General features: G+C 45.5%; 1 protein-coding gene across 3 annotated transcripts in view; it reads left to right on the forward strand.

The window, feature by feature from the left end:
- Positions 1–207: 207 nt before the first annotated feature.
- The window catches only part of HDAC7 (histone deacetylase 7), a 726,616-nt gene continuing 700,812 nt past the window's right edge, over positions 208–26,011 (forward strand). For all 3 annotated transcript variants that reach the window (XM_085600245.1, XM_085600246.1, XM_085600247.1), the window contains exon 1: positions 208–1,211. In XM_085600245.1, coding sequence (XP_085456371.1) covers positions 1,100–1,211 — 112 coding nt within the window. In that variant the 5' untranslated portion in view covers positions 208–1,099. The remainder of the gene's footprint in view (positions 1,212–26,011) is intronic.

Below are 26,011 nucleotides of genomic sequence, written 5' to 3' on the forward strand. Positions count from 1 at the left end.
TGGTAGGACGGCAGAGGATAAGACCTGATCGAGTCTCTTGCTCAGCCGGGCAGGGGTAAGGGCGGGGCCCCAGCTTCCTCTCTTGTGTGTCGCCGGAGTGGCTCCTGCCTGCTCCAATCAGCGGGCCGACGCCCTAACAATGCAGCTTCTCTGCGAGTGTAACTGACTTCTGACACTAGTCTATTTTTGGCCGGCCCCGCCCCCTGCGTGCTATTTCTGTTCCCAATCAGGGCTGGGGGCAGTAGAGCTTCGCGGAGCCGCTGTGCTTGGGGGAGGGCAGGCAGGGGGCCAGCACAGGTGGATCCCGGGGCGGAGGGGGCCGCGTGGTGCTGGAGGCTGCGCCGCCTCACCTCTCTGCGCACAGGATGCAGGGAGCTGTAGGAGGTGCCCGGTAGTGCTGCAGAGACCCGCGGAGTCCTGCAGATGCAGTGTGCACGATCCACTTCCTGGAACCGCACTCTGCCCGGGGCTGGAGACTGCACTGCCCTCTAGATGCCTGCGCGCTGGAGCCTCTCTGCAAGAAACAGGCTGACGGAGTTGCAGAGCCGTTTTGAGGAGTTGATTCCTAGACTGGGGCGCTCGGCTCGGATTTCGGCCACCGCCAGCTGGAGCTGATCGGACAGCATCCGGGGGACGTCTGGAGCCATCGGGCGGGCTGCGGACTGTGGATCGGACCTCGAGAGGGCGGTGGGTCAGGTTCTTGCGGAACTTCTCACGCCCCCTTGCCAAGCGCTGGAGTATCACAGATTGTTGGTGCGAGAGGGACGGGCGTTGAAAAGAGGGGGTACTATAGCGATGGAATAGCAAACTTCAGCTCCCTAATCAGGACACTGACCCCCATCTTCAGAGAGGGGCCTCACATCGATTGGCCGGAAGATACACAGTATCGACAGATAGGCAGAAAGACACCATAACAGCAGATTTCCAGGGTGGACGGTACCAGTCAGGAGAACGCCGTGCACATACTGTTGGGCATCGGAGTCGGACCCTTGGCATGTGCCCGCTCCTGCGCCGGGACCCCCGCGGTTTAACGCCCGGTGCCCGGCTCGGATGAGTACGGCCAACGGCACAGGACGGGGACAGGAGACACCGCTGCTCAATGCCAGGATTACAGCAAATGTTAAACACCATTTACGAGGCCGATTCCCTTTTCTCTACAGATGGCATCCGAGGGAGGGAAGCCCTGAGGTCGGCAGCGCTCGGAAGCCAAGGTAGGTGCCTACTTTACGATGGTGTTTTCTGCTGAACGCCGGCATAGATCTGAGATGGACTTTAATCTGCATATATAACGCTCACAAGACTCTCTGCAGATGCATTGACCCAATAAGCTGTGTTTGATAACCTGCCATCCAGCCACACGTGTAAGTTCTTTCTCTGTTTTGGGCCGTGGCCCTTTTCTTCTCTTCCCTGTGGCTTTAGACTGTTCATGTACCAAGGCTTTCCCATCTTGTGATCCCATCATATACGAGCCAATGAAACACTGGAAGGTTCCGTGGTTTGTACCCTGTGCGCTGGAGAGCCCTTACCAAGGTGATAGACATAGAAGAACTTCCTGGCCCTTGGGAACCTTCCTCTCCCCAAAGCGCCGTGAGGCGTCTATGGCGCCGCCGGTGCTCTTCGGGAGTTCCCCCCAAAACAAGTGAAACAAGCGTTATGTTTTAAAAGGTAAAGTGACCCATAGGGTAGTTATGTGGTACCCATGAATGCCGGTACGGCCGGGGGCATACCGCAATAAGAGTCTCTCTCATGCTCTATCCAATAGATAGTGCTGGTTGTAGGCACGTCCCTGCTGGGTGAGCATGTTGACGTATGCCGAGGCTAGTGACGACGCCTTCCTAGTGTTAAAGAACGAGGAAGGCGCTCGCCTTTCACGAACACTTTGCTTACCTTAGATTAGTCCAGTGGCGCAGCAAGCGTGCAGTGGGCATGGGTGCAAGTAACGCAAATTGCCCATCCCTAACTGTTAAACGGCTAGTAAAATGCAACCCTACACTGGGTTCTGTAGGGCCCTAAGGCCTATGGGCTCCGGTACCACTGCACCTGTTGCACCATTGGTAGCTACGCACAGGACAGGTCCTAAATCGGATTGACCGGGACAGCGCCCTGGGCGGAAAGAAAATGTGTGTTTGTTGTGGGGGCGGGGGTCATTGCGGTGTGACGGCAGATGCGTGAGGAAGATGGGAGGATGGCAGGGGGTTGATGGGGTGCTAACAACAGCACAGGTACATTAAGGGCTGATTACAAAGTTTTTACGGGGACTCGATTGAGACCAAGCGGGGTGGACGGGCTGCTGTTTGCATAACGTTAAATCAGGCAACTCCCTGCTGCTCCCCTCGGATTATTGGCGCCCTGGGCTTGGGCCTAGCTCGCCCCTGCCAAAGGCCGGCCTTGCTACGCCCTTGTCCACTTGTGCATAGCGTGACTGCTCCAACCATATGTCTGCGGCCGACCTAGACGTCACGTGCTTCGACTCCATTAGCACGGTTATTACAGACACCACCAGCCCCTTACTGAAAACCGCACCGTTTTTGTAAGCATTAGCCAGCAAGACGGCTAAGGGGGCTTCCGCGCTTGCGGCATAGAAAGAACGTCAGGTTTCCTCTGTACGTAATCCTTCCGAGCTCAACCACCTGAGAGACCATATGTGAGACAATCAGCACTTGGACTTTGCAGGGGAATAGTTGTTCTGCTTGAATGTCACTTTTATTGCCATGGCTATAATTGGGCTTCTTATTATTGGCAGTAAATGTTCTTATTAATTTTAACACGTCATTTGGATTTATCTGCGCATCCCAAGGAGCCATAAAACAGGAATTCAGAAAGCCTGATAGTGCTGTGTGTGTGATTTATAAAAACGACTAACAGTTTGCGTGCTCCATTGAACATGGCTTCTGCAGCGCCAGCCTCCTAGCTGACACTGGGTCTCAGACTTGGAATTGGACATGTTTGCCAGGTTTTCTCCTCATACTCTCTTTCTAACCCTTCCAACCAATGCATTGATTCAAAATGTTTATTCGGCATAATACAATGGCCATACAAGTACATACAAATATATCATCAATAAATATCAAACATCAAAACGACTGTAATAGAATGTAGAGTTAAAAAACTATCAGTTCACTACAGTCGAATGCTTTTCCTAAAATATGTGGCACCCCATATATAAAGTGCAATCTTGAAACATACCAAAAGATTCCCAAGTGCAAATATAAAATGTAAGGCAATTTTATATGCCCTGATATTTTGTGCTAGGAAAATTGGTTTTAATTAATGTCTCCTCAGACCCTCCTAAAAACTTCAGATTCAAATAAAGTGCTGCGTGCTTTGTGTTGATGCACCGTCGCAAGGGCAGGGAGTCATGACTATGGGCATTTCTTTGATGTCAGGGAAGGCAACTAGATGATGTATGATGGGTAAAACCAAACCATGCTGAATGTTGGTCATCCAGGTCAGATAAGATTGACATCCCTCCTATAGATCATTCGATACATATGAAACAACTGTACGCTTCCTAGGATTCTTCCCACAATCTACGCTCCTGTCTGTGGTTTAAAAAGGATGCCTTAATTACACTCTTCTTAATGGAAAATGATATTTGAGGGTCTCTTTAAAAAGGTAAATTGAATATTAGATTAAAAGTTTCATTTATGTATGACAACCTAGGGATTTAAAAGCATAATCTAGGGCTAGAGAGTAAAAAATAATGGATTTAGTAAAACATGTTTCTGTTTTTGCCCAGATTGGCTGCCAAAGTAATAAGGGTTTTAAGGCTAATTAGTCCTCCAATAAGTGCAACCCCACCTCCTTATGGACTATAAAAGATGATGCAGAGGCATGTACACAAAGGAAATGCTTAACGAAGCGGGTGTCTTCTGCCTGAAGGATTTGCTAGGTGAATATCCCCACAGGCCTCCCCCAAAAGTTGTGGTTAACAAGTATCTTGCCGTATATATTTCAACCATTTCCTTAACTGGTCGGCTGCCAATTTTATTGGAAAACCTAAATACTCCCTCACAGGTTCATCTCATTTTCAGCTGGGCATTTAAAACCTGTTGTGTCCAAGATCCATTATTAGTGAATAAAATCCTTAGATAGCAAGAATAGTTAACACTTAAAATTGGTGAACCCACAATACATAAAGTTTTGCAGTTTTGCCCTGCAAACCATCATAAATAGTTTGGCCTATTTAATCTTCATTTCCCTAGCTTTCTTAAAATTCCCAAACGTATCCATCAATTTCTGTAGATTGATGAGTGTCCTTGATAACAAGACGGCGTCTTTGGCGTACAATAAATGTAGAACCATAGGTGCACCAGCCTGTAAAGTCTGAAGGATACCATTCACTCTAGTAATAAAAAGTGAAAAGAGTAACGGTGCCAATACACACCCCTGTCTAATTCCCCTCTTAATATTAAATAAATAGGAACATTCCCTGTTAGGGCCGTACCGAACAGTAGCCAACAGATTTTCATATAATCTTGCAAGGAAACCAATTATATTCCTCACAGTGCCCTGAAAATCAAGGTAGACCAAAGAATGGAATAGTTAACCAAATCGACGGCTCTACCGAGTTCGGCAAAACAAAAGTAGATGGACCCAGACTTATCTTTAGTGTACTTCCCTATAAGCAATTCAAGGTTCACACACCGCTTCACAGTCCCCCCCGTCCTCCCCTAAACCCAAATTCTACCTCAGATATGATAGAATTGTCTCAGCCAATCCGCCAATCTCTATAGAAAGACCTTACCCATCAGTTTGGCTGAGGATTCTAGGAGGGAGACAGGACTGTAGCATTTAGGATCAGATATATTCCCCTTCTTATAAATGGGGACTATAATTGAAATTGCCCAAGAAGGGGGACTTGAACCCTCAGCATTTGCATTAAGTTCCCTAGTCAGAATGGGATCCCAAAGTCCTCCATAACTTGGAACGTGTCAACTTGAAGCCTATCTGGTCCTGGCACCCCCGAACTCGTGTTTATAGCCACAAGAACCTCCTCCAAAGTTATATACAGATGGGTCTGAGACTTAAGCAGCTCTCCCTTGCCTGTTGGTGATGATGCATCCTCCATATGGGAGTCAAAGATGCCCATGAAGTGAGTGACCCATGCTTTACAAGATACCAGGTAGGTGAGTTTAGGCTGTGAGTCATCTTTTAGAAAAGAGGCGGTTACTGTGTTCCAAAATAGTGACGGATCCTTTGTTTCAGTTGCCTGTGCAAGATTTGACCAGGCCTCCTCTTGCAATACTCTCTTCCTCGCTGCGAGCACCTGCTTATAGTTCTTGCGCAGGTTCTTGATAGCTGAAAAGTCCCAAGGAGAGCTGTGAAGGGCATCCCTTAAGAGTTTGGCTGCCGGGCCGACGTGTGATCAAACCACCCCTGCTTTCCTGTACTACCTAACTTTAAGAGTTGTGTAAGTAGTAAATTAAGTGATCTAGTAATCGGCCCAAAGGCATTCTGTAGCCCATCATGGTCCACCTCCTTGTCTAAACAGTAGCTGAATTCTAAAGAGTTCATAGCTAACAGTTGCTGCAGAACTCTGCATAGAGCAATCCCTGCCCACTTAATCCGGATGCCATTAGGCCTAACTGGGGCAACATTGTGATGCATGCAATTCCTTTGATATTGTGAACCTGTATTGTCAAAGAGATAACTTATGGGTTGTGGTCACTCACCGCTGTTGGAATAATATTAGTGGAACAGACCAAATTCATAGCACCGGAATAAATCAAAGCATGATCAATAATAGTACGTGCATCTCTGCCAATTAATAAAGGTATATGTTTGCTTGCATCCACACAACTTCTTTCCAAACGTGTAAGATCGTACTTAACAATCAAAAGGTTCATGGCTTTTCCATAGTCATTACGATGAAAGTTTGGAATTTCAGCCCCCTCAACATCAGATATACCACACACCGTCTCGCATGGAAGGCGCACTTCCGAATATTTAAATCACCTAGCCAGCGATTAGTAATACTTTAAAGAATTGACCGCAGAAACTATTCAATTCCTTCATCTAATGCATACACAAACGGACTATGGGAAGAGTCAAAACAGTATTGTGAAAATTGACAACAACCAAATCCGGCCCACCTTTAGATGGTAACCAGAGAAGTTGTACAGAGGATTAAACGGTTGCTGCCATCCTAGTGGTAACATGTAACAAATTAGGTACTGAAATCTGCAGCCCCCCTTTACCATGCCTTGCTGGGGATGGAATAGCTCCTAGAAAAAGGCTGTAAACCCTGCAACGTGTACTGGCTCCACGCAAAAAGTCTCCTGAATACAAATTGCATTAGAACCTGAGGTAATGAGGCACCAGTTTGGGGAATTCAGTTTGCCAAAGGTGAATCAAGGTGTTTGTCTACTTCTAACCTAGTAGACGTATTTGATTTATAGCATTGAATATGAGTGGGAGCCACATGTTTGGACCGGCACCTAAGTCTGATAATTGGTTGTCCCATATCCTCATCACCAACTTTGTCCACACATCTACCCATATTGCTAGCAAAAGGATGATCCTCAATAGTATAGAGTCAATCGTTCTCCTGTTAAGTACTCAAACACTGGTACCTATTAGACAGTGGAATAGCGGATGGATATTGGATCGCTCATTAGGCGTCTCTAGGACTCAACATAAATAATGATAAAAGTTGCCCAGAGGAAGGAGCGTGATGTTTTTGCCAGTCGTTATAAGTGTCGCTGATCTACCGCTTATCTTGGTTGTTTGAAATGAATAATGAAATAGTACCCCATGAACACCTTTTCATTATGGCCGATCCAACCTTCTCTCCTTGTCATCAAAATTTGGTCAGCTTTGGCTATTGGAAATATAAACTTAGATTGGAGCTAGTGTAGAACTTGGTTCTTTAACTGGGAAGGGGTTTCAAATGTACCATGGGTCAAAGGCGGAACATTGACCGGTACTTCCACACAAGGACAACAAGCCGGCGGTAGATTTATGGTCATCGCATTGGACACCCCCTCATTACCATTACCTCTTCCATTTCCTGATAGATAGATAGATATATTTATTTGCAAAATTAATTAAAATCGTTGCAATTCATACAAAAAGAACATAAAAAGAACTTTCCGCTCTCAATTTAAAATAGTTTTTTTTGTTTTCAAAAGGAAAAGGGGAGGAAGTTCATAGCTGACTCAGCAGGGGTTCATGGGTGGTGTCTGCCAGTAAAATTGAGTTAATCTTGATCATGAATTTTACAAATCGGGCGGCCATCTGAGCTGAGTCCCCCTTCATACACTCCTCTAAGGCTTCTTGGCATGTCCGCACGTTGAGAATTCTCCAGATGGGGCACAACCAAAACATTCGAAAGGAGAGTAAAATTCTACAGATGCACAAAACGTGTATTAAGTTTTCTTCCATTTCCTGAGACTTGGATGAAGCCACCAGAGGAAAGTTCAAACAATTGACCGCCATTTGATTTCTGGCGTCATCAGAAATAGCTTTATTTAGGGTTGAGAAACTATGTAATACAAAAACTGCTGAATTCGACATAATGGTACAAGAATAGGTCACACGATTTTAAGAGCCAGATATGTTTACAATTATAACAGACAAGTATTATTATTTTTATTTATTATTACAGAGTTTAATATAGCGCGAACTTGACCCGAAGCTATCGGATATCAGAGCACTTTACATAGCACCAGTTGCATTACATGAGGACACATTCATTTTTGTCAGGCACGGGAAGATTACATGATTTGCCCAGAATCACAGGGTGTTCAGCGTCAAGGTATATTTACACATTAAGCACCCGAGTTCATGATAGAAGTCAGTTATCACAAACTGTGACAGGAACCCTTCGCTCAATTATTAAATTATTTCTCTGTTTTTGCTACTCCTGTTCAGTGTTAACAGCAAAAATATAGAATTTCCCTTCAAAAAATTACCAGAACATTTTAGCATTAACAACATGGACTTCCGCACTAGAGGCATGGGTGCCCAAGTTTTTGAGTGTTGATGTTAAGCACTTTGTACTTTAACAAATGTGCATAGGATAAATGAACAAGGGCTGGGCCAAAGTCCGGACTTCTTTGACGCCCAACAAAATCAGTGAGCCGAAAAAGTATTTGAAGGGACCACTTATAAGTAAAATGTACCTGGGGCATAATGACCTGGTGAAACTTAGTGTGAAAAACATTTGCTACAAATGGCCTCATCTTATCTGAGTATGCTTCAGGTTTGTGTAAGGATTTGGTAACAAAAAAAATCACTTTTGTGGGATTTATTTATTTGTTGATGCTTACCCCACTACCATTAGTGTTTTTAGGTCCCGCCTGACCCAGCGCATGCGCTGGTCTGGCGAGACTTATTGAGAGGGCTCCAAAAAGTGCTACCAGGCCAGCATAGAGCTACAGTGTATGTGCGCGGGCGCGCGCTTTACCGCGATTACCTTCACTTTCGTGATCGCGATCACTTTCACTTTCGCGGCCGCAGGGCCGCTTGGCATAGCAAATAGGTCTCGCTTTTGGGACCTTATAAGTATTTAGTTATGCAACTGTTGCATGGCTAAACACTTATAAGGTCCCAAAGGCGAGACCTATTGGCTATGCCAATGCTTGTTTTTATTTTTACAGGGATGGAACAGCATTCTGGGTAATGCTCATTCCATTAGACCAAAACTTTTTAAGGCCCAATAGAGACAGAACAGACTGAACATGGGAGACCAATTAAAAGGTAGGTGTCCCTTCGTAGTGTGGAACATCTGTATAAATATTACTGTGTGGTCACAACTCGTCTGAGGTGCCTAACATCTCAGCTGGGACGGCTCAAGGTTCAAGGCACCTAAAAAGGGCGAGGCTTAATTCGGCATAATTGGGAAAATGCTGGGTGTTCTAGTCTGCACATTAAGGGGGCTCTTATAACCTTATTTACAACCGTCCTCCACATACCACAATTTTCCCGGCTCCAGATCCTTGATCCATAAAGGGCCGAAGAGTGGCTGGGCCTTACAAATAGGTAAAGGTGGCAATGCAGCTCAATTCCCGAATTATGTGACAAAGTGCTTAGTGGAATTTGCTCTGCATGGTAATGGTAACACACACCGATTTATCTGGTCGAATTCCCAGTGTTGCTAAACCCAGTCCACGGTTCTACAAAGATGTGGATCCTCTCCAACAAAAACTGCCAATATGGATTCGGGGCATAAGTGTCTAGTCCAGATTTTAAGCCATATATTTGGTGTTGTGAGATTAATTCTAAGACGCCTTACATTACAGAAAACTGCAAACACTTCTGCAGGAACTAGCAACTACCACCTCTTCCTGGACCGAAATGGCTTTATCTAAACATGCATTCGACATAACGAAGATCTGGACTTTTCTTTGGCATGACAGAGGATAGCCCAGTGGGCACATGTAGGTCAGAGGTTCAGATCCGAGCTGGTCATCTTAACCTTTCCTATTTCTGATGTTGATAAAATACGCACCATTTAGTAATAGCAACACCTATTATTTGAGCATTTAAAGACATTTCACAATGCGTTTCTTAGCGTACTCAGTATAAATAGTAACAGCAAAAATTAATATAAATTTTATTGCAAGAAGTTGCAGCCTCATGAGCATTTGTGGGCATACTGGTTTACATGTTCTGGTGTGTGCGCTAACTGTTGGATGGAAAAATACATAATGCGCTTAGAGTGGCAACATTTCGTATGAAGGTGGTAAGTTTACTTGGAGAGATAAAACACTCTGACTTGTGGAATCTGTAGGTCTTCAGTTCGAATCTTGGCGAAGTCTTCTCTAGAAATTTCATAACACAACGTAGCGCCATTAAAAACGGGCTCTTCCCACAGAAACAGCGGGCGTGTTCTTTAGTGATCCCCTTCAGGCCCTACCATGTTCTAGCGCTAAGAGATTTCTATTGGAACAGTGGTGCCCTTCAGAAACACATGAAGCAGTATAGGAGCAAACTTGGGGACTGGAATGAGAGCACTCTGGTTATATGTCCAGGTATCACCGATGGCCCTTGGGTCGCCTTTTATGGGTGACGCTGCTGCATCGTTGGGAAAAACCCCTGAAGCACTTTAGGTCCTCCGGGGTCACGCCTCAGCTAGCCAGTCACGCCCATGCTTATAATGCAAAACTGCCATCTGCCAAACACAACCACTGTCCTTCCAGCCCTTTTGTCACTGGCCCCCCTATTCGTAGTGCCCCCCAGCGCACGACGGGAGACATCTGCCCTAAGCGGCCGAACTTCAGCCGGTGGTCTGGGCATCCCTCAAAGGCTGGCGGCAATCCGGTCTCACGTGTCTATCAAGAGTAGTATAGACTCCAGGACCTTTGCGTTAATTGAAAACCACCTTCCAGGATCCGATCTGACCCACTCAATGTGCCAGAATAGCCTGGGAAGGATGACGGAGGCAGGAATCGATTGCAGGAAATCTAGTATAGAATACCACAGCTGCAGTTACCTTGAGAGGTTAGGAACAAAAAAGACGCTCAACTGGCCACCCAACTTCCGATTGGTACCAGATTACACAGGGTAAGACAGACATTATTACGCACCCGCTATGCATCTTTGCGCCCACTATAGAAAATGCAGCAGGCTTCCCCAACAAGTAGCTCTCCAGCTACCCTTGAGTAGCTTACCTGTATGCAGCTCAACGTACTAACTTTAAAAGCTTATGCTTGGTTGAATTAATATATGATTACCAGAATACAAAAGTGTCTTCTTTGAGTAAAAATTTGAGTATTTTACCCAGACTCTCAATTTCCCCAAACCAATTTAAATCTGGTATTCGACTGATGAATCATGCAGCACTAGTGACTAACTGGTAGTATCACTTTGGTGCCATGGCATTCCCGCTATGGCCGGTAGGTATTACTCAAAAAGGTTGGAGATCCCGTGGAATGCATTAGAAGGCGAGTAGGCATTCGCTCATGATGCTCCAGTGCTGAGACAGCTCAGCCTAAAAGGGCAGGGAAGTCACAATACAGAAAAAGGTGACTCTTCGTAACATAGTCATTGGGGGTTCACGCAACAGCCTGTGGAACAGAATGATGTCTGCTGCACCAAATGGCAGAGATGTCGCTCGCACTGGAGAAGCTCCCTGCCATACCCAGATGCGTCATGGTGAATTTGCCTCCCCCTACCAAAGTGACTTTCAAAGGTTTGTAAAACCTGCCCTGCGATCAGGTATGCAATGCGCATAGTGCAAATGCGAATAAGACCTTTTTAGTGGTCAAATGCACTTCAGGGGCTTCAGGCACAGGCCCCCTCCTATTTCAGAGAGCCAAATTCTCTACTGTGCTTTCATAATGCACGGTAAAATTTGTAGTCCTAGAGTGCTGAAAGCCATGAGGTAAACTCTGCACACAATGTGTCCTCAAAATCATGAAGTAAAGTCCCCATGGAAGCAGAAACAAATCTGGACAATATGTCTTATGTAGGCACATTGTACTTCGAGTTTCATGGTAAAGTCTGCATAGATCATCCACTAAAATACCCGCAAGAAAGTCTGCATTTGGGGTTGTGAAGTAAAGTTTACACTTCACATGCCCTCAAAATCACATGGTAATTCATGTGATTCCTGTGGGGTCAATATGGCTGGGGTTTCTATAGCGCTCACCCACTCACTATCTTGCGCTATTTTCACAGCTCAATAGATTTGTTGCAGTGCTATTAAAGGTAGGGATATTCCCCCTTCCCCCTATAAATTATGTGATCCGAAGGGCTCCTCCAAATAATTGTATCAATCCTCCAAGCACACGCTCAGTTATTAGTCATGTTATGAACACCATTTCAGAGCGACAGCTTTGGTTCATTTCTTGATTTTCTTTATTTTTACTCTTCTTTTTAGCCGCCAACACGTGTTTCGTCGTGACTGGGTGTACTCCACGACTTCCTCAGGGCTAAAAATATAAGAAGAAATATAGCATGCTTGTTACAGCGTGTGAAATACACATATTGAATCACAGCTGGGATATAGGGCGCACTTGCATTGCCACTTGGTGATCATTTGTGGAAACCCATGTTTATATGTACATTAGTAAAATCCTCATTTACTATTCTTTCATTTTGTGGTATTTTAAACAAACAGTAGCCGGTATTGGTGACGTAACACATGTGAATATCCGAAGTCAAAATTAGCGAAGCATGCTACCATCCCAAGAAAACAGCAGTATATTGTGTATCATGTAGGTAATTTAAAGCATGCCCTTCGCATACCTGTCTTTCCCGTAATACGGTTTGTTGAATCAATCCTGTAGTCAAGGGAAATTATATGTGTCAATAAATATCAATAATGAGTCGCAATTGACACTTAATCACTGTGTCTAATTACTCCTACCTCAATATCCGTTCTAATTCCGTCCCAGATATCAGAAGAAAATATTCTTTATGTGGCATATCTGTATAAAACAACAATATCGTATTCACTTGTAATGGAGTAAATCTGAAGATGCTCTGAGCATATGATATTTACGCACCTTTTCTGAAAGCTTTATTTCCAGAGGGCTTGCACTACAGCATGTATGGAGATGTTAACCAGCATCTTACATATGCACCAGCAGTAAGTGACATCCCAGGTTTGGAAAAGAGAGTGCACACCTTGCAGTTAATCAGAGTGAAAGGGAAGGACTCTCCGCAATTTAATTTGCATGGATTAACGCACATTTGCGTTCCATAAAGACCTTCTGACTTATCCATAGGAAGGAAATCCTACATTTTAGACACTGGAGTACCTCAGAAAATCCATAAATGCTGTAGCTATCCTATAGTACTCCTTTGAAACCTTTGGGGTCACTAAAAGACAGAAATACCTTTTATACTTTGTTCTTCGTTTACAAAATGCAAAATGTCACTCCTCCACCTTTTTTCCTCTCTAACCCTGGTGATCCTGCATTACATTGGTCGAAATGGAAAAAAGTTTTCCTAAATTATGCAAGAGTTTGTGGAGTATCTCTGAGCGCAGAGAGAAAATCTGCGTTATTATTACACTGCCTGGGTTCCGAAGGACAGGAAGTGTTTGAACACCTTCCTGATTTGGCTGATAACTAATCTGATAGTCTCAATGAATTCGAGATCTGTCTTAAGAAACTTGATATGCACTACCTTCCGAAAGTAAGTACAATATTAGAGTGGTACCATTTTTGGAGGCGAGTGCAGAAGCCTGAAGAATCTGTTTAGGCTTATATTACCGCGCTTCGTAAATTGGGTGCCACCTGTAAATTTGATGGGTCTCTTGAACGCATTCGTGATCAATTTATGCTAAGATGCAATATAGAGAAAATTAAAGATGAACTTTGGCAGAAAGATGACCCAAAGCTTGATGAGGTTGTTGCTATAGCCGAGAAAAGCAAATGGTGTTCTGGAGAAGAAGGTTCACTCTGTTGCGAAGAACCCGGTAAAGCCTTCTTGGAAGCAACGTGAACCTTTACACTCCTCTTCAGCCTCTAAACTCAAGGGAAATTTCAAGATGAAGTGTTACCGATGTGACTCGATCGGTCATCTTGCCAACGACAAGTCGTGCCCTGCGCTCTCCTCTAATTGTCACAATTGTGGGAAAATTGGCCACTTAGCCAAAGCTTGTAGAGTTCAAAAGAACAAAAAGGGCAGACGAGTCAAAGAGGTTTCTCTCGAGTATAAAAGTGATTCAGACTATGATGAACTACACTGTGGTGAAGTTTTATTACAAGGACAACTGAACAAGGGTAAAGGACCTGTAGATGAAGTACAGGTGAATGATTGCAACATTAAAATGCTTTTTGACTCAGGGGCAAAAATCTCCCTTATACCCAAAGAATTCCTTGACATGAAACTTCATGGGAAGGTGAGAGTATACAAACCTGATATTAAGCCCCTGGCCTATGGTGGTCAACCCATAACATTGTTTGGCTATTTCTAATATAAATACAAAGGGACAATAACTGCTGGGAAAATATATATCTCCCGCAGAGGCGACAGCATTATTAGCTGGTTTCACCAGGCTGATCTGGGTTTGTCGATGGTTCCTGGTTGCGATCCATGCATTGTCCTCAGAGACATTACTCCCGATCCGGTCCCTTTGAATGTTGTTTCGAGTGAGATTGGTTCAAAAGTTGTTTCAAGTGAAGTTGATTCAAACTGTACTTTACGTACTGAGTTTAATGGGGTCTTCAATGAGAAGTTGGGTTGCCTCTCAGGTTATACTCACAAAATCACACTTAAGCCTGACGCTGTTCCTGTGACGTGTAAGGTGCGCAGCGTACCTTTGACCTTGAGGGAGCCCATGCGCCTTGACCTCGATAAGATGAAGAAAGAGGGGATCATTGTTGAGACGGAGGCGAGTGAGTGGTTGTCTCCGGTTGTTATTGCACGCAAGGCCTCCGGAGAAGTACGTTTGTGTGTGGACCTCCGTGCTCTCAACCGCGCAGTTGTCGCTGACAGGTACCCTCTTCCTAACATCATGGAGATGCTGGCCCAGTTAAGTGATGCATGTGTTTTCTCCACTCTTGATCTCAGGGCGACCTACCATCAGGTTAAAATTGAACTTAACTGCATTTATAACTCCTTTTGGCACCTACAAATTCACTCGTCTTCCCTTAGGCTTGAACTCCGCAGCCTCTGTGTTCCAAAGAGTCATGGAAGGCGTGTTGAATGGCGTGGAAGGAGTTAAGATATACCAAGATGACGTCCTGTTTCATGGCTCATCTCAACAGGAACATGATGTGAGACTGAGGGCTGTTCTCGAGCGATTTGGTGCAAGAGGTTTGACTTTGTGCGAGAGCAAATGCAGGTTCAATCTCTCGGAAATCGATTACCTGGGTCACTGCTTGATGGGGGATGGAGTCAGACCTAAGGATCGCCTTGTTAGGACAATTGAGGTCCCACAATCCAGGGACGAACTCGTCACCTTCTTAGGGATGGCGGAGTATTACAATAAATGTGTTCCTCGCTTTGCTTGCCGCACCTTCACGCTGAGATTCCTCTTAAAGAAAGGCCGTGTTGTTCTCATGATCTCCCCAGTGCCAGTTGGAATTCGAGGGTGTCAAGAAGGCTCTGTGTTCAGCTCCCTCCCTTCAGAGCATCGACATTTCTTCAAGCTCAATTCTGGTTACTGATGCCAGTTCAAAGGGCCTTGGTGCCGTCCTTAAGCAAGCGAGAAATGGCAAGGAAGTGACTATCATGTTCCTCTCCAGAGCCCTTGTCGGTCCAGAGCTTCAGTATTCCGTAATCGAGAAGGAGGCACTCTGTATCGTCTGGGCCATCAGGAAATTAAAAAATATTCTCTGGGGTAGCTCATTCGGATCACAAACCGTTAAAGGATGTGTTATGCAAGAAGGGTCTAGACGCTGTCTCCTCCAGAATATGCAAGTGGGTAATTGATTTTGTCGTTAAGTACATCCCTGGGGCGGATAATAAGGTCGCTGACTGCCTCTCTCGCTTAGTGCCTAAACAGTGTGGGGAACCCTCACCTGACCCCAAAGATTCATGGGAAATTGATGACTTTAAGGTGTTTGAAATTGTTGAAGGGATTGTCTCCAAGGCTGAGTGGAAGGACGCCATGAAAAGAGATATAGACATGCGCGAAGTTTGCAGATTGGTGTCTGAGGGTTGGACAGGCGTCAGGACTTTGAGTGAAGGTGTCCGGAAATTCTGGAACATTTTAAATGAACTTTCTGTGGCTAGAGGATTACTCTGGAGGGGCACCAGGCTTGTCCCTCCATCACCTGTTTGGGAAAGAAATTGTTCACTTAGCTCATCAGGGACACCAGGGTAGTTCCAAAACTAAGGAAAGGAGTTGATTACATTTTTGGTTGCCAAGCATCGATATCTTTGTTGAGCGAATGATAAGAGACTGCACAGAATGTAATGCCTGCGATAAGGTTTACAAGACTAGAGTACAATCTATGATCATTCGAGAAACACCCACACAATGTTGGCAACATGTAGCCTTAGATCTCTTGGGACCTGTTCCCAGTAAGGCTGGGCAGTCCTACGTCCTTGTCTTAATCGACATGTACTCTAGATGGCCAGAAGTTAAGGTGAAACAGAGTATAGAAACTAGGGACATTAGAAAATTCTTGGAAGACATCAGAATCTCTTCTGACTGCCAACAGTGTTCAGCTTGTGTCAAGAGAGATGGAGGAATTTTTGGCAGAAAGGGGATTACACAAACGTTGTTCTCTCTACCACCCCAAGTGCAATTGAATGGTAGAGAGGTTCAACCGTGTACTGAAGGAGTCCATTCAACTGGCCAAAGATCAGGGTAGGGATTGGAGATCTGTGATACTTGAGAGAGTTATGGTCTATCGCTTAACTCCTCACTCCACCACTGAGACAATTCCCTTTGTATTGTTTAGGGGTCGCACCCCTAACATTAATTTGTTCCGGACTTGGATGAAGGGAAAGGGTGACATTGTTGTTCATGAGGATACCCAGTGGCGGGCACTTCAGGATCTCAAGTCAGCCAAGAGGAAAATTAATTTTGATGACAGGCATGCTGTCTCTCACACGATTGTACGTGTGGGTGACCGCGTGAAAGTACGCTTTCCCCAGAAGTCTGCTGGTGCGAAATTCTCCCCTCCTTTTAGGGTGACCAAACTGTTTCGCAAAGCTGTGAAGCTTGACGATGGGCGCATTTGGAATTTGGGTAGGATTGCTCCCTTGTGTTCCAATGCCCACTCTGTTCAAGGTGATCTACATTGTCCCTCCAAGGTTGACTCTCCTCTACTCCAGATTTAGGGTTCCTTGGAGCTCACTTATGTTCTCTTGCTTCATTGTGTTTATATGCTTTTCTTTGTGTTTGGGGGAAGGTGTGTGGTAAATTGCCTTATGTGTTACTGTATATCACTAGGATGCTTCTATGTAGAATACTCTTCCACTGTGGCTCTAGAATGTGGAGTGCTTGGTCCCTGTTGCCAAGTGTTAGAGTCAGTTGCTGTTTGGTGCCCTATGGATAGGACGTTGCTGTATCTGATGCCTAATTAAACACTCCAAGAACCATACTTCCTCCTGTACTTCTTCACATACACTCCAAGGTGAGGTAGCAGCATTGTGACTTGTTGAATTTCCAACTTTTAACTTGGGACTTTGTGCATAGGCCCAGATTATTTTGAGAAAAGAACAAAGTGAAAACCAAAATCATTATGAATTTCAAAATAATTTTCTTTTAACCACTCCCTTAGAGATTTATTGAAGCAACCAAGAAAAGGTGTTTCTTTTCCTGTGCCCCTCCCAGGCCAGGCTCGCCTGCCCCAAACCTCCACAGCCCAGCGTGCCCACCAGAGCCACCTCTGAGTCCAGAAATCCAAGAATTAACTGGGAGCATGCGAGAAAATTCTCGAGCCCATGCGGGCCCCAGAGGGTCTTGCTGGACTGTGGTGGCAGAGATAGAAGCAACGCGAGCTGCAAACAATGGCTGTGTCAAACCTGCAGGGAGACCAACAAAGCAAAAAGAGAGTTGAGGAAGATGCGACAGGGCTCCAAGCTTCATTGAGATGCTCATTCTCTCTGAGGTGGTGAACGGGAAAAAGAGACCCGTCCGCTGCATCGCTTCGCCTTTTATTGGCAGGACTGCTGCATCTCTGGGAACGTCCTCCGAAGCGCTTTTGCATCTCCCGGGTCACGTTCCAGCTAACCAGTCACACCCTGCTCCTCACTGAAAGATTGTGGTGCATTGCGCCACAATCCTCGATTCAGGAATGGCTATATGTGCGGCTCCCCCGGGTTGGGCGAGCCTTTGTCATTTTTTCGATTGTGATTTCAATACATGTTCTGCCTGGGTACCGTGGTGTTTTGATTGCTCACAGCTTTGTGTACTTAGCTTGGTGGGTGTGTTTTTGGAATGAGGGGCATTCCTATGAGAAACATTTGTCCTTGGTGTCTTGGATATGGGGTGGTGCAAGAACCAGTGTCAGCAGACTTGTCTTACTGATGTCTGTTCTGCCTGGAATGTGCTTGAGATCTGTGTGTACTCAGGTCTTTAATCTCACACAGCATTGTGGCTTAAGTTTTGTTGGTGGTGGTATTGGGATGGGGGGATATTTGTAGAATTGGTGTCAAGAAGTGCGATATCTGGTGACATTACGGCCTCATGTGCCTGAGTACTGGAGTGCTGCATGTTTTACCCCATGAATGTCATTGATTGCCTTTAAGATTAATTGAGTGTACATTTGTCTCATTTGGATATCATGAAAATCTGGCATGTATCGATCCTCGTGAGTCAATGTTGGACACCTCTGTTTGTGAATGACTAGATCTTGGACAGGAACTAAAAGAAATTTCCATTAGCAATGTGCAGTTCGCGTTTGGGCGATCCCAAAAAAAGGAGGATACTACGAGGCGTGTATGGGTCTTCACTCGCAGGGCATGTGGAAACTGGGCACAAGAACAGTTAGCAAAGTCCCCCAAAGAAGGTATCAGGCTGAGCTGTATGCGGTGATGCTGACCACCTAGGTGTGACCCTAAGACTCCATCCATCCATCATTCAGCTGCTCTGTTTAGGTTAGTTCGGTGGTTTGTATTTTTGTCATAGCTAGATTACAGGTTTCAAAGTATATGTGAACAGGATTTCCATCATGCGTGCAGCTCTATGTGTTGGGTACTCATCACTTTTTGGAAGCCCTGGGCCTGCATGTTGTTAAGTGGTCAGTTGTAGGTTTGGAGTTGGAGTAGGGCGGTCTACCCTCAAATGAAAGTCTCCCATTATAAAAATGTTCTTGCCGTTGCTTGGCAGCTAGATTGAGTGTTCACAGAATGTATTCAGGAAGGTGGAGAACACCCCCCTCCCCCCTTGCTTACCCTATCTATTAAGTTGATGAATGAGAGGTGATTGTCTTATTGCCAGACTATTTTCCTCTGAAGCCAGCTGTGTCACAAATGGGTTCACTCAGGATCCCATATATGTATCTCAGGGCTGCTCAGATGTTTATTATGTTGAACTTCAGGTAGTGGTTCTGGGCAGGAGCAGAGTTGTTGGGAAGTTAACCTATGATGATTGGTCCCTTAACTGGGAAACTGATGGGTGGAAAATAAAGGAGGGTGTCAGAGGATGGCAGCATAGTAGTGGGGTGAGGCAGCTCTGCATTGGTGAGAGCAATGATGTGTCCCTTAACTGGGAAACTGAGGGGGTGCGGAATAAAAGTTGGATGTAGGGGCATTGCAGCAGACTAGTGGGGTAAGGGAAGACAGCTAGGCAGTAGCAACGGATACCCTTGAAGTGTATGGTGTGTGATGAGCAGACAATTAAAAGTATATTTCTGTAGGGACGCAGACAAAATATGGGGGAGTATATTCAGCTGTGCTCAGTTTTGTGTTTTTTGGATCTTACAAGCATTTCCCCAAAAGGCAGCAAATTTCTGTTATTGTCTTCAATCACGAACGTCATGACAGTACTGTAGTAGCGAATAGTGATTTTTAGGTCGAGCCTGCTACAGCGCAAGTGCTCTAGCTTGCAAGACACTGTTGTTTACACTAAAGGGCTTGGAACCTTGCTTACCATTTGTTGGCTTCAGTGTAACTCTTCTTTGCAGCCTCCAAATTGACCAGCGCAGGCCAAGTGTCACTTGCGTTTCTTTTATGTGGAACATGGACCCAGCACAGATTGATTCGAAGTGATTAGTGCTTCTCTGCTGATCACGCTGTGATTGAGGTGCTGTTTCTTCTTCCGCTCCTCCTGCCTCCATTTGGTACTCCCTTCCTTCTCCCCAGCACCTCCCTCGTTTTGTTTTTCGCGTAATGCCTTTCTCTGTCCGTTATTGACTCCCCCATTTGTTAACATATTGCACATCACTGCGGGCTGGTGTGCAACATGGCTTTAAGAAAAGGTCTATCTGACTTTTGGTTGTGGTGCCGGAGGTAGTATTTATGTTGGGGTTTTGGTAAATTGGGAAACATTTCCATACATCTGAAAAAAATGTGTTAAACATTTCTAATAAATAACATAAACTAAACCACAGTTGGTGCCAATCACAGTATTGGGTAAAGAAGTACAACCATTGTAAAGGGCCTCTAGAAGAGGATAAAAATGTACTTTTTTTAATTGACTCATTTTAAAGTCCTTCTCCAAGACAGTTCACACATGGTCAATAAAGCCAAAGACAAATGGCACAATATAGACTGAAAGACTGAACGTTTTGGGGTCTCTTATGTCATGGGGACTTCCAGAAGTAACAAGATCAAAGGAGCATGTGATAAGTTACAAAGTCCTGAACATTAAGGTAGAATTACCCAATGAAAACTCAGTGAAATAGGCTTGTGAAAAAAATATGACTTCACTCACAGGTCAGGACAGTGGATTGATAAAGTGGGCGGATCCATTGCCACATGCTATATGCTCGGATTGGCTAAAGCACAATGTGAATGACCCTTGAAAAGACCAAAAATGCCTTCACTCACAGGTCAAGACAGTGGATTGATAAAGTGGGCTGATCCATTGACCACATGCTATATGCTCGGATTGGCTAAAGCAAAATGTGAATGACACTTGAAAAGACCAAAGGATGCGGAGGGCTAACCGAAAGCCTTTGTACGTATACACGTCTGTGCTTTTTTGGTTGAAAACTTGAAGCTGGGGACACAGTTAAAGCTGCCTCTAGGTCAGTCCTAAAAGAGACGACCACCCGCGACATGCAAGAATTTAGCATAAATAATTCTATCTGACGCGCTTCATCACTGCCTCGGTTCTACTTTGGCCGTGTTGCAAAGCACTGTAGTTACACAGTGACAAGATGCTCCTGAGGAAGGCAGCCAGAGTGCACTTTGGATATTGTACAGAGACGCGCTATAGAGACTGTAAAATGACTTGTGACATGTGAGGGACTGCACCCTGAACCCCCTGCGCAGACGCATTCCAGAGCAAGAGAACTGCTGTGCGTGGGAAGAGGGCAGATAGTTTGAACACTAAACCTCTTCGTGAGGATACACACTTAACAGTTAATGAAAACCACACCACGTTTCTGAAAAGTGCTCCTAGAACACCAGGCTGTCTTCAGAAGGGCAGCGTGCTGTGCCACATGTGAAATTCATAGTAAGTCAGATATCCGAAGCCTCTGGGCCCCGTGGATGTTTGTGTACCAAATTACTGGGTACTACAGGCATAGGCAAAGCCACTAAGTCTAGCCTATGCATGAGCTATTGGCTTTGCCAATATGGTTAGTATTGTTGTACACCAGAGTGGCTGCTGTTCAGCATGACTAAAAGTCAGTGGGGTAAAGGAGAGTGGCATGTCGTACAGTGAACTGTTGTGGAATGGCGTAGAGGAGCCCGTAGTGGCATATAGTAGAGTTGAGTGGCAAGGAGTGGAGTGGCATGGAGTAGCATAAAATTTTGTGGAGTGTCGTGGAGGGAGTAGAGTGCTGTAGAGTAGAAGGGAGTAGAGTTGAGTGCTGTAGAATGGAGTACTCATGACATAGAGTGTTGTGGAGTGGTGTAGAGCGGAGTGGAGTGGCATAAAGGGTGTTGCATAGAGTTGTAGAGTGGCATAGAGTGAAGTAGAATGTTGTAGAGTGGAGTGTTGTCAAGTGGAGTGGCACAGAGTGTCATAGAGCGAAGTGGCATAGAGTGTCAGAGTGTAGAATGGCATAGAGTGAAGAGGAGTGCTGTAGAGTGGAGTGGCATTGGGTGGAGTAGAGTGTCAGTGGAGCAGAGTGTAATGGAGTAGAGCATCATAGAGTGGAGTATAGTGTTGTAGAGTGGAGTAAAGTGGCCTAGAGTGAAGTGGCGTAAAGTAAAGTGGTGCAGAGTATATATGGGTAGAGGGAAGTGGCAAGGAGTGCATTGGTTTTGAGTTAAGTGGTGTTGAGTGCATTGGCGTACAGCGCAGTGAGATAGAGTGCAGTGGCGTAGAGGGGTGCAGAGTGGAGTACGGTTGCACAGAGTGGAGTGGTGCATGGTAGAGTGGAGTAGTGCAGGGTAGAGTGCAGTGGCATAGAGTGCAGTGATGTGAAGTGGTGCAGAGAAGAGTGGTGTAGAGAGCAGTGATATAGAGTACAGTGGTGCAGAGTAGACTAGATGGGTGTAGAATGCAATGGTGTAGAGTGACATAACGTGCAGTAGCTTAGAGTGCAGTGGCATAAAGTAGAATGTTGTATAGGATAGTGCTGTAAAGTGCAGTGGTGTAAAGTAGTTGGCATAGGATGCAGTGGTTTTGAAAAAAGTGGTGTAGAGTGAATTGGCATAGAGTGCAGTGGTTTAGAGTACAATAGCATAGCGTTTATTGCATAGTGGAGAAGAGTGACATAGAGTGCAGTGGCATAGTTTAGATTGTTTCAGGGTAGAATGGAGTGGTGCGGGGTCGAGTGGAGTGGTAAAGAGTAGTGGTATAGAGTGCAGTGTTGCAGAGTGGAGTGGCACAGAGTAGAGTGGCGTAAAGTACAGTTGCATAGAGTGCAGTGGCTTAGAGTATATTGTTTCAAAGTAGAGTGAAAAGCGTAGAGTGAAGTGGTGCAGAGCAGGGTGGAGTGGAGTGGTGCAGGGAAGAGTGGAGGGGTACAGACTACTGGCATAGAGTGCAGTGGCTTCGGGGTCAGTATTGCAGAGTGGAGTGGCACAGAATGGATTGGTGTAGAGTGCAGTGGTGCATAGTAGAGTGGGGTAGAGTTCACTGACATAGAGTAGTGCAGAGCGGAATAGAAAATCATAGAGTGAAGTAGGATAGAGTACAGTATCATAGAGGGCAGTGGTGTACAGTAGATTATTGTGGCATAGAGTGTTGTGTTGTAGAGTGGTGCAGGCTAGAGTGCAGTGGCATAGAGTAAAGTGGCGCAGACTAGAATGGCATTAAGTGCCATGGCAGAGAGTGCAGTGCTGCAATGTAGAGTGTCGTAGAGTGCATTGGTGTATAGTGCAGTGGTGTAGAGTGTTGCAGAATAAAGTGACAGAGTGCAATGGTGTGGCATAGAGTAAAGTGGCGTACAGTGCAGTTGTGCAGAGTAGATTGGCATGGAGTGCAGTGATGAAGAGTGCATTGGTTTTAAATAAAGTGGTGTACAGAGCATTGGTGTAGAGTGGAGTGGCGTACAGTGCAGTGGTGAAGAATAGAGTGGCGTAGTGATGGGTGGTGTAGATTGAAGTGGCACAGAGTAGAATAGACTGCAGTGGCATAGAGTGGATTGTTTCAGAGTAGAGTGAAGTGGCATAGTGTGCAGTGGTATAGAGTAGAGTGCCGTAAAGTACAGTGGTGCAGAGTAGATTAAAGTAGCTTAGAGCGGATTGGCATAGTAGTTTAGAATGGAGCGATGTACAGTGGCGGCGAGAGCAGTGTTGTGGAGTAGAATTAACTGACATACAGTGGAGTGGTGCAGAATAGAGTGGCATACAGTGCATTGGCATAGAGTAGAGTAGAGTGCAGTAGCATAGATGTAGTGGCGTAGAGTGGCATAGAGTTGAGTGCTTCAGAGTACAGTGTAGTGTCGTAGAGTGCAGTGGCATAGAGTGGAGTCATGCAGATTTGAGTGACAGAGCGTAGTGACAAAGATTTCAGTGGCATAGAGTGCACTGGTGTATCGTGGTGCAGAGTAGAGTGGTGCAAGGAGCAGTGACGTAGAATAGAGTGGCGTAGAGTGCAATGGTATAGAGTTATGTAGCGTGCAGTGCTGTGGATTACAGTGGTATACAGAAGAATGCGGTAGAGTATAATGGTGTAAAGTGCAGTGTTGCAAGTAGTTGACATAGATACAGTGACATAGGGTGCATTGGTTTTGAGTAAAGTGGTGTAGAGTGAATTGGTGTAGAGTGCAGTGCTTTCGAATATAGTGGCATAGCGTATAGTGCAGTGACATAGAGTGTAGTGGCGTGGTGTAGAGTGCAGTGGTGTAGAGCAGATTGTTTCAGAGTAGAGTCAAGTGGCATATAATGGAGTAGTCAAGGGTAGAGTGAAGTGGTATAGAGTAGTGGTGTAGAGTGCATTGGCACAGAGTGCAGTGTTGTGGAGTGGCGTAGAGTGGAGTGGCAAAGAGTACAGTGGTACATAGTAGAGTGGGGTAGAGTGCACTGGCATAGAGTAGAGTGGTGCAGAGTATAGTAGAAAGGCGTAAATGGAAATGGCATAGAGTGTAGTGCCGTAGAGTGCAGTAGATTGGCATAGAGTGGGGCAGAGTAGAGTGTAGTGGCATAGATAAAGTGGCATAGAGTCCTGTGATGCAGAGTTGAGAGTGGTAGAGTGCAATGGTGCAGAGTAGAGTGGTGTAGAGTGCATTGGTGTAGAGTAGCGTGGCGTAAAGTATGGTGGCATACAGTGCACTGGTGCAGAGTAGATTGGCCTAGAATGCAGTGGCATAGTGTATTGGTTTTAAGTAAAGTGGTATAGTGTGCAATGGTGTAGTGTGCAGTGGCATTGAGTGCAGTGGCGTTGAGTGCAGCGGTGTAGAATAGTGTGGAGTGACATAGAGTGGAGTGATGCAGAGTGAAGTAGAGTGACGTAGAGAAGAGTGATCATAGTAGAGTGAAGTGGCACAGAGTGCAGTGGCATAAAGTAGTGTTGTATAGTAGATTAGAGTATCTTAGATTAGATTGGCCTGGAGTACAGTGGCATAGAGTGTAGTGATGCAGAGTAGAGTGAAGTAGAGTTCAGTACGCAGAGTGCAGTGGCAAGAGTAGAGTGGCATAAAGTAGAGTGGCAGAGAATGCAGTGGGTTGGAAAAATGCAGAGTAAAGTGGCGTGGCATAACGTGGAGTATGCAGGGTATGGTAGCATACTGCCATTGCAGGCAACACATCTTCCATTGAAATGACCTCTACATTTGCACTCACATACAGTTTTAATGATAAAGTATACAGCGCACAAACGATAATGTGTGGAAATGTCATTACCCAATGTTTTGATTTGATCGCCAGCACAATTCATTTACAGACATTTACATTTTGTTGTGTGCTAGAAAATAAAAATAACATCTTACAGCCTTCCTCACTCAGACTCCCAGTAGCCTTCATGATTGTCACATAATTCCTCTCACTTTGAAGTTAGAGACGGAAAAATAAACAACAAGCTTCCTGGAAGACACAGCCTCACATTTGACCAATTGCCTTTGAATGCACTGCAAATGTGACAAGATAAGAACGAGGTTTAAAGAAAGGTCTGTTTACAGAAAGCGAATTTGTGGAAGAATACAGTAAGCAAGATTTGGACAACCGGATGTATGAATTCGAGCTGGACAGCCTGAGCAAATAATGCCAGCAAATCGAAAGCCAGAAAATGTGAGTTGCATGCCACAAAGTCAATGGTAAGCAACGGGCTGAATGCATTCCAACGCCAACTTTCTGAATGTCCCCAAGATGCCTTTAGCAAACCAGAGAGCAACATGGTCTTCTCAGAGGAATTTACCCCCAAACGTTTAGCTTTTTCCTCCTAGTCTTTGTTGATTCTCTCTGTACAACCGTAGGAATCTGGGCACCTACCCACTGTACGGCAGAGGGAAAGTGTGCACGCCCGCCTCACCAGCATTGGGCATGGGGTTCAAATGCAATGGGTCTAGTTGGCGTACCTCTGCGTCCTATAAACAGGTACACCACATACCTGGGGCTGGTACAGCACTGGCTAGTTGTGGGACTTAGCACTGAGTGTCCCACCCACTGGATAGCCTGTCAACACCTTATCGGCCTGTGGGGCGCCATTACACCCCTGCCTAGGTTGGCACCAATTATGCCTCAGACAGCCCTGAGTGGGTAGTCCCACACCCTTAGGGTACCCCTCCCCCCAGGCAATCCCTTACGGGCGCAAGGAGGGGGTGGTAGGCTGAAGTCTAGGTAGGTACATATGGATGTTCTCTGTCCCGGTTGGGAAGAACCCCCAATGTGGGGCTTCCCCTACTTTAGAGTTCGGCTCTTCCTGTTGGATACTCCTGGGGTATTGCTGATTCTCTTGCGTGGCCTCAGGGTCCATGAGCACATCCTCACTGTCAAGGCAGTGGGGAATTGCATGCGCCTTCTTACACAGGCTAGGAAGAGGCACTGACTTGGTGTTCAGAAGCATGGGCCGGTCTGCCAACGCAGAGCAGGGAGCGTTTACTTGTATTTGAGAGGTGTTAACTATGTGCCTAGGTGCTCACTGGCCCTCATGCTATTT

This window comes from Triturus cristatus, chromosome 4_2, assembly GCF_964204655.1.
Source record: "Triturus cristatus chromosome 4_2, aTriCri1.1, whole genome shotgun sequence".
NCBI classification, from domain to species: domain Eukaryota; kingdom Metazoa; phylum Chordata; class Amphibia; order Caudata; family Salamandridae; genus Triturus; species Triturus cristatus.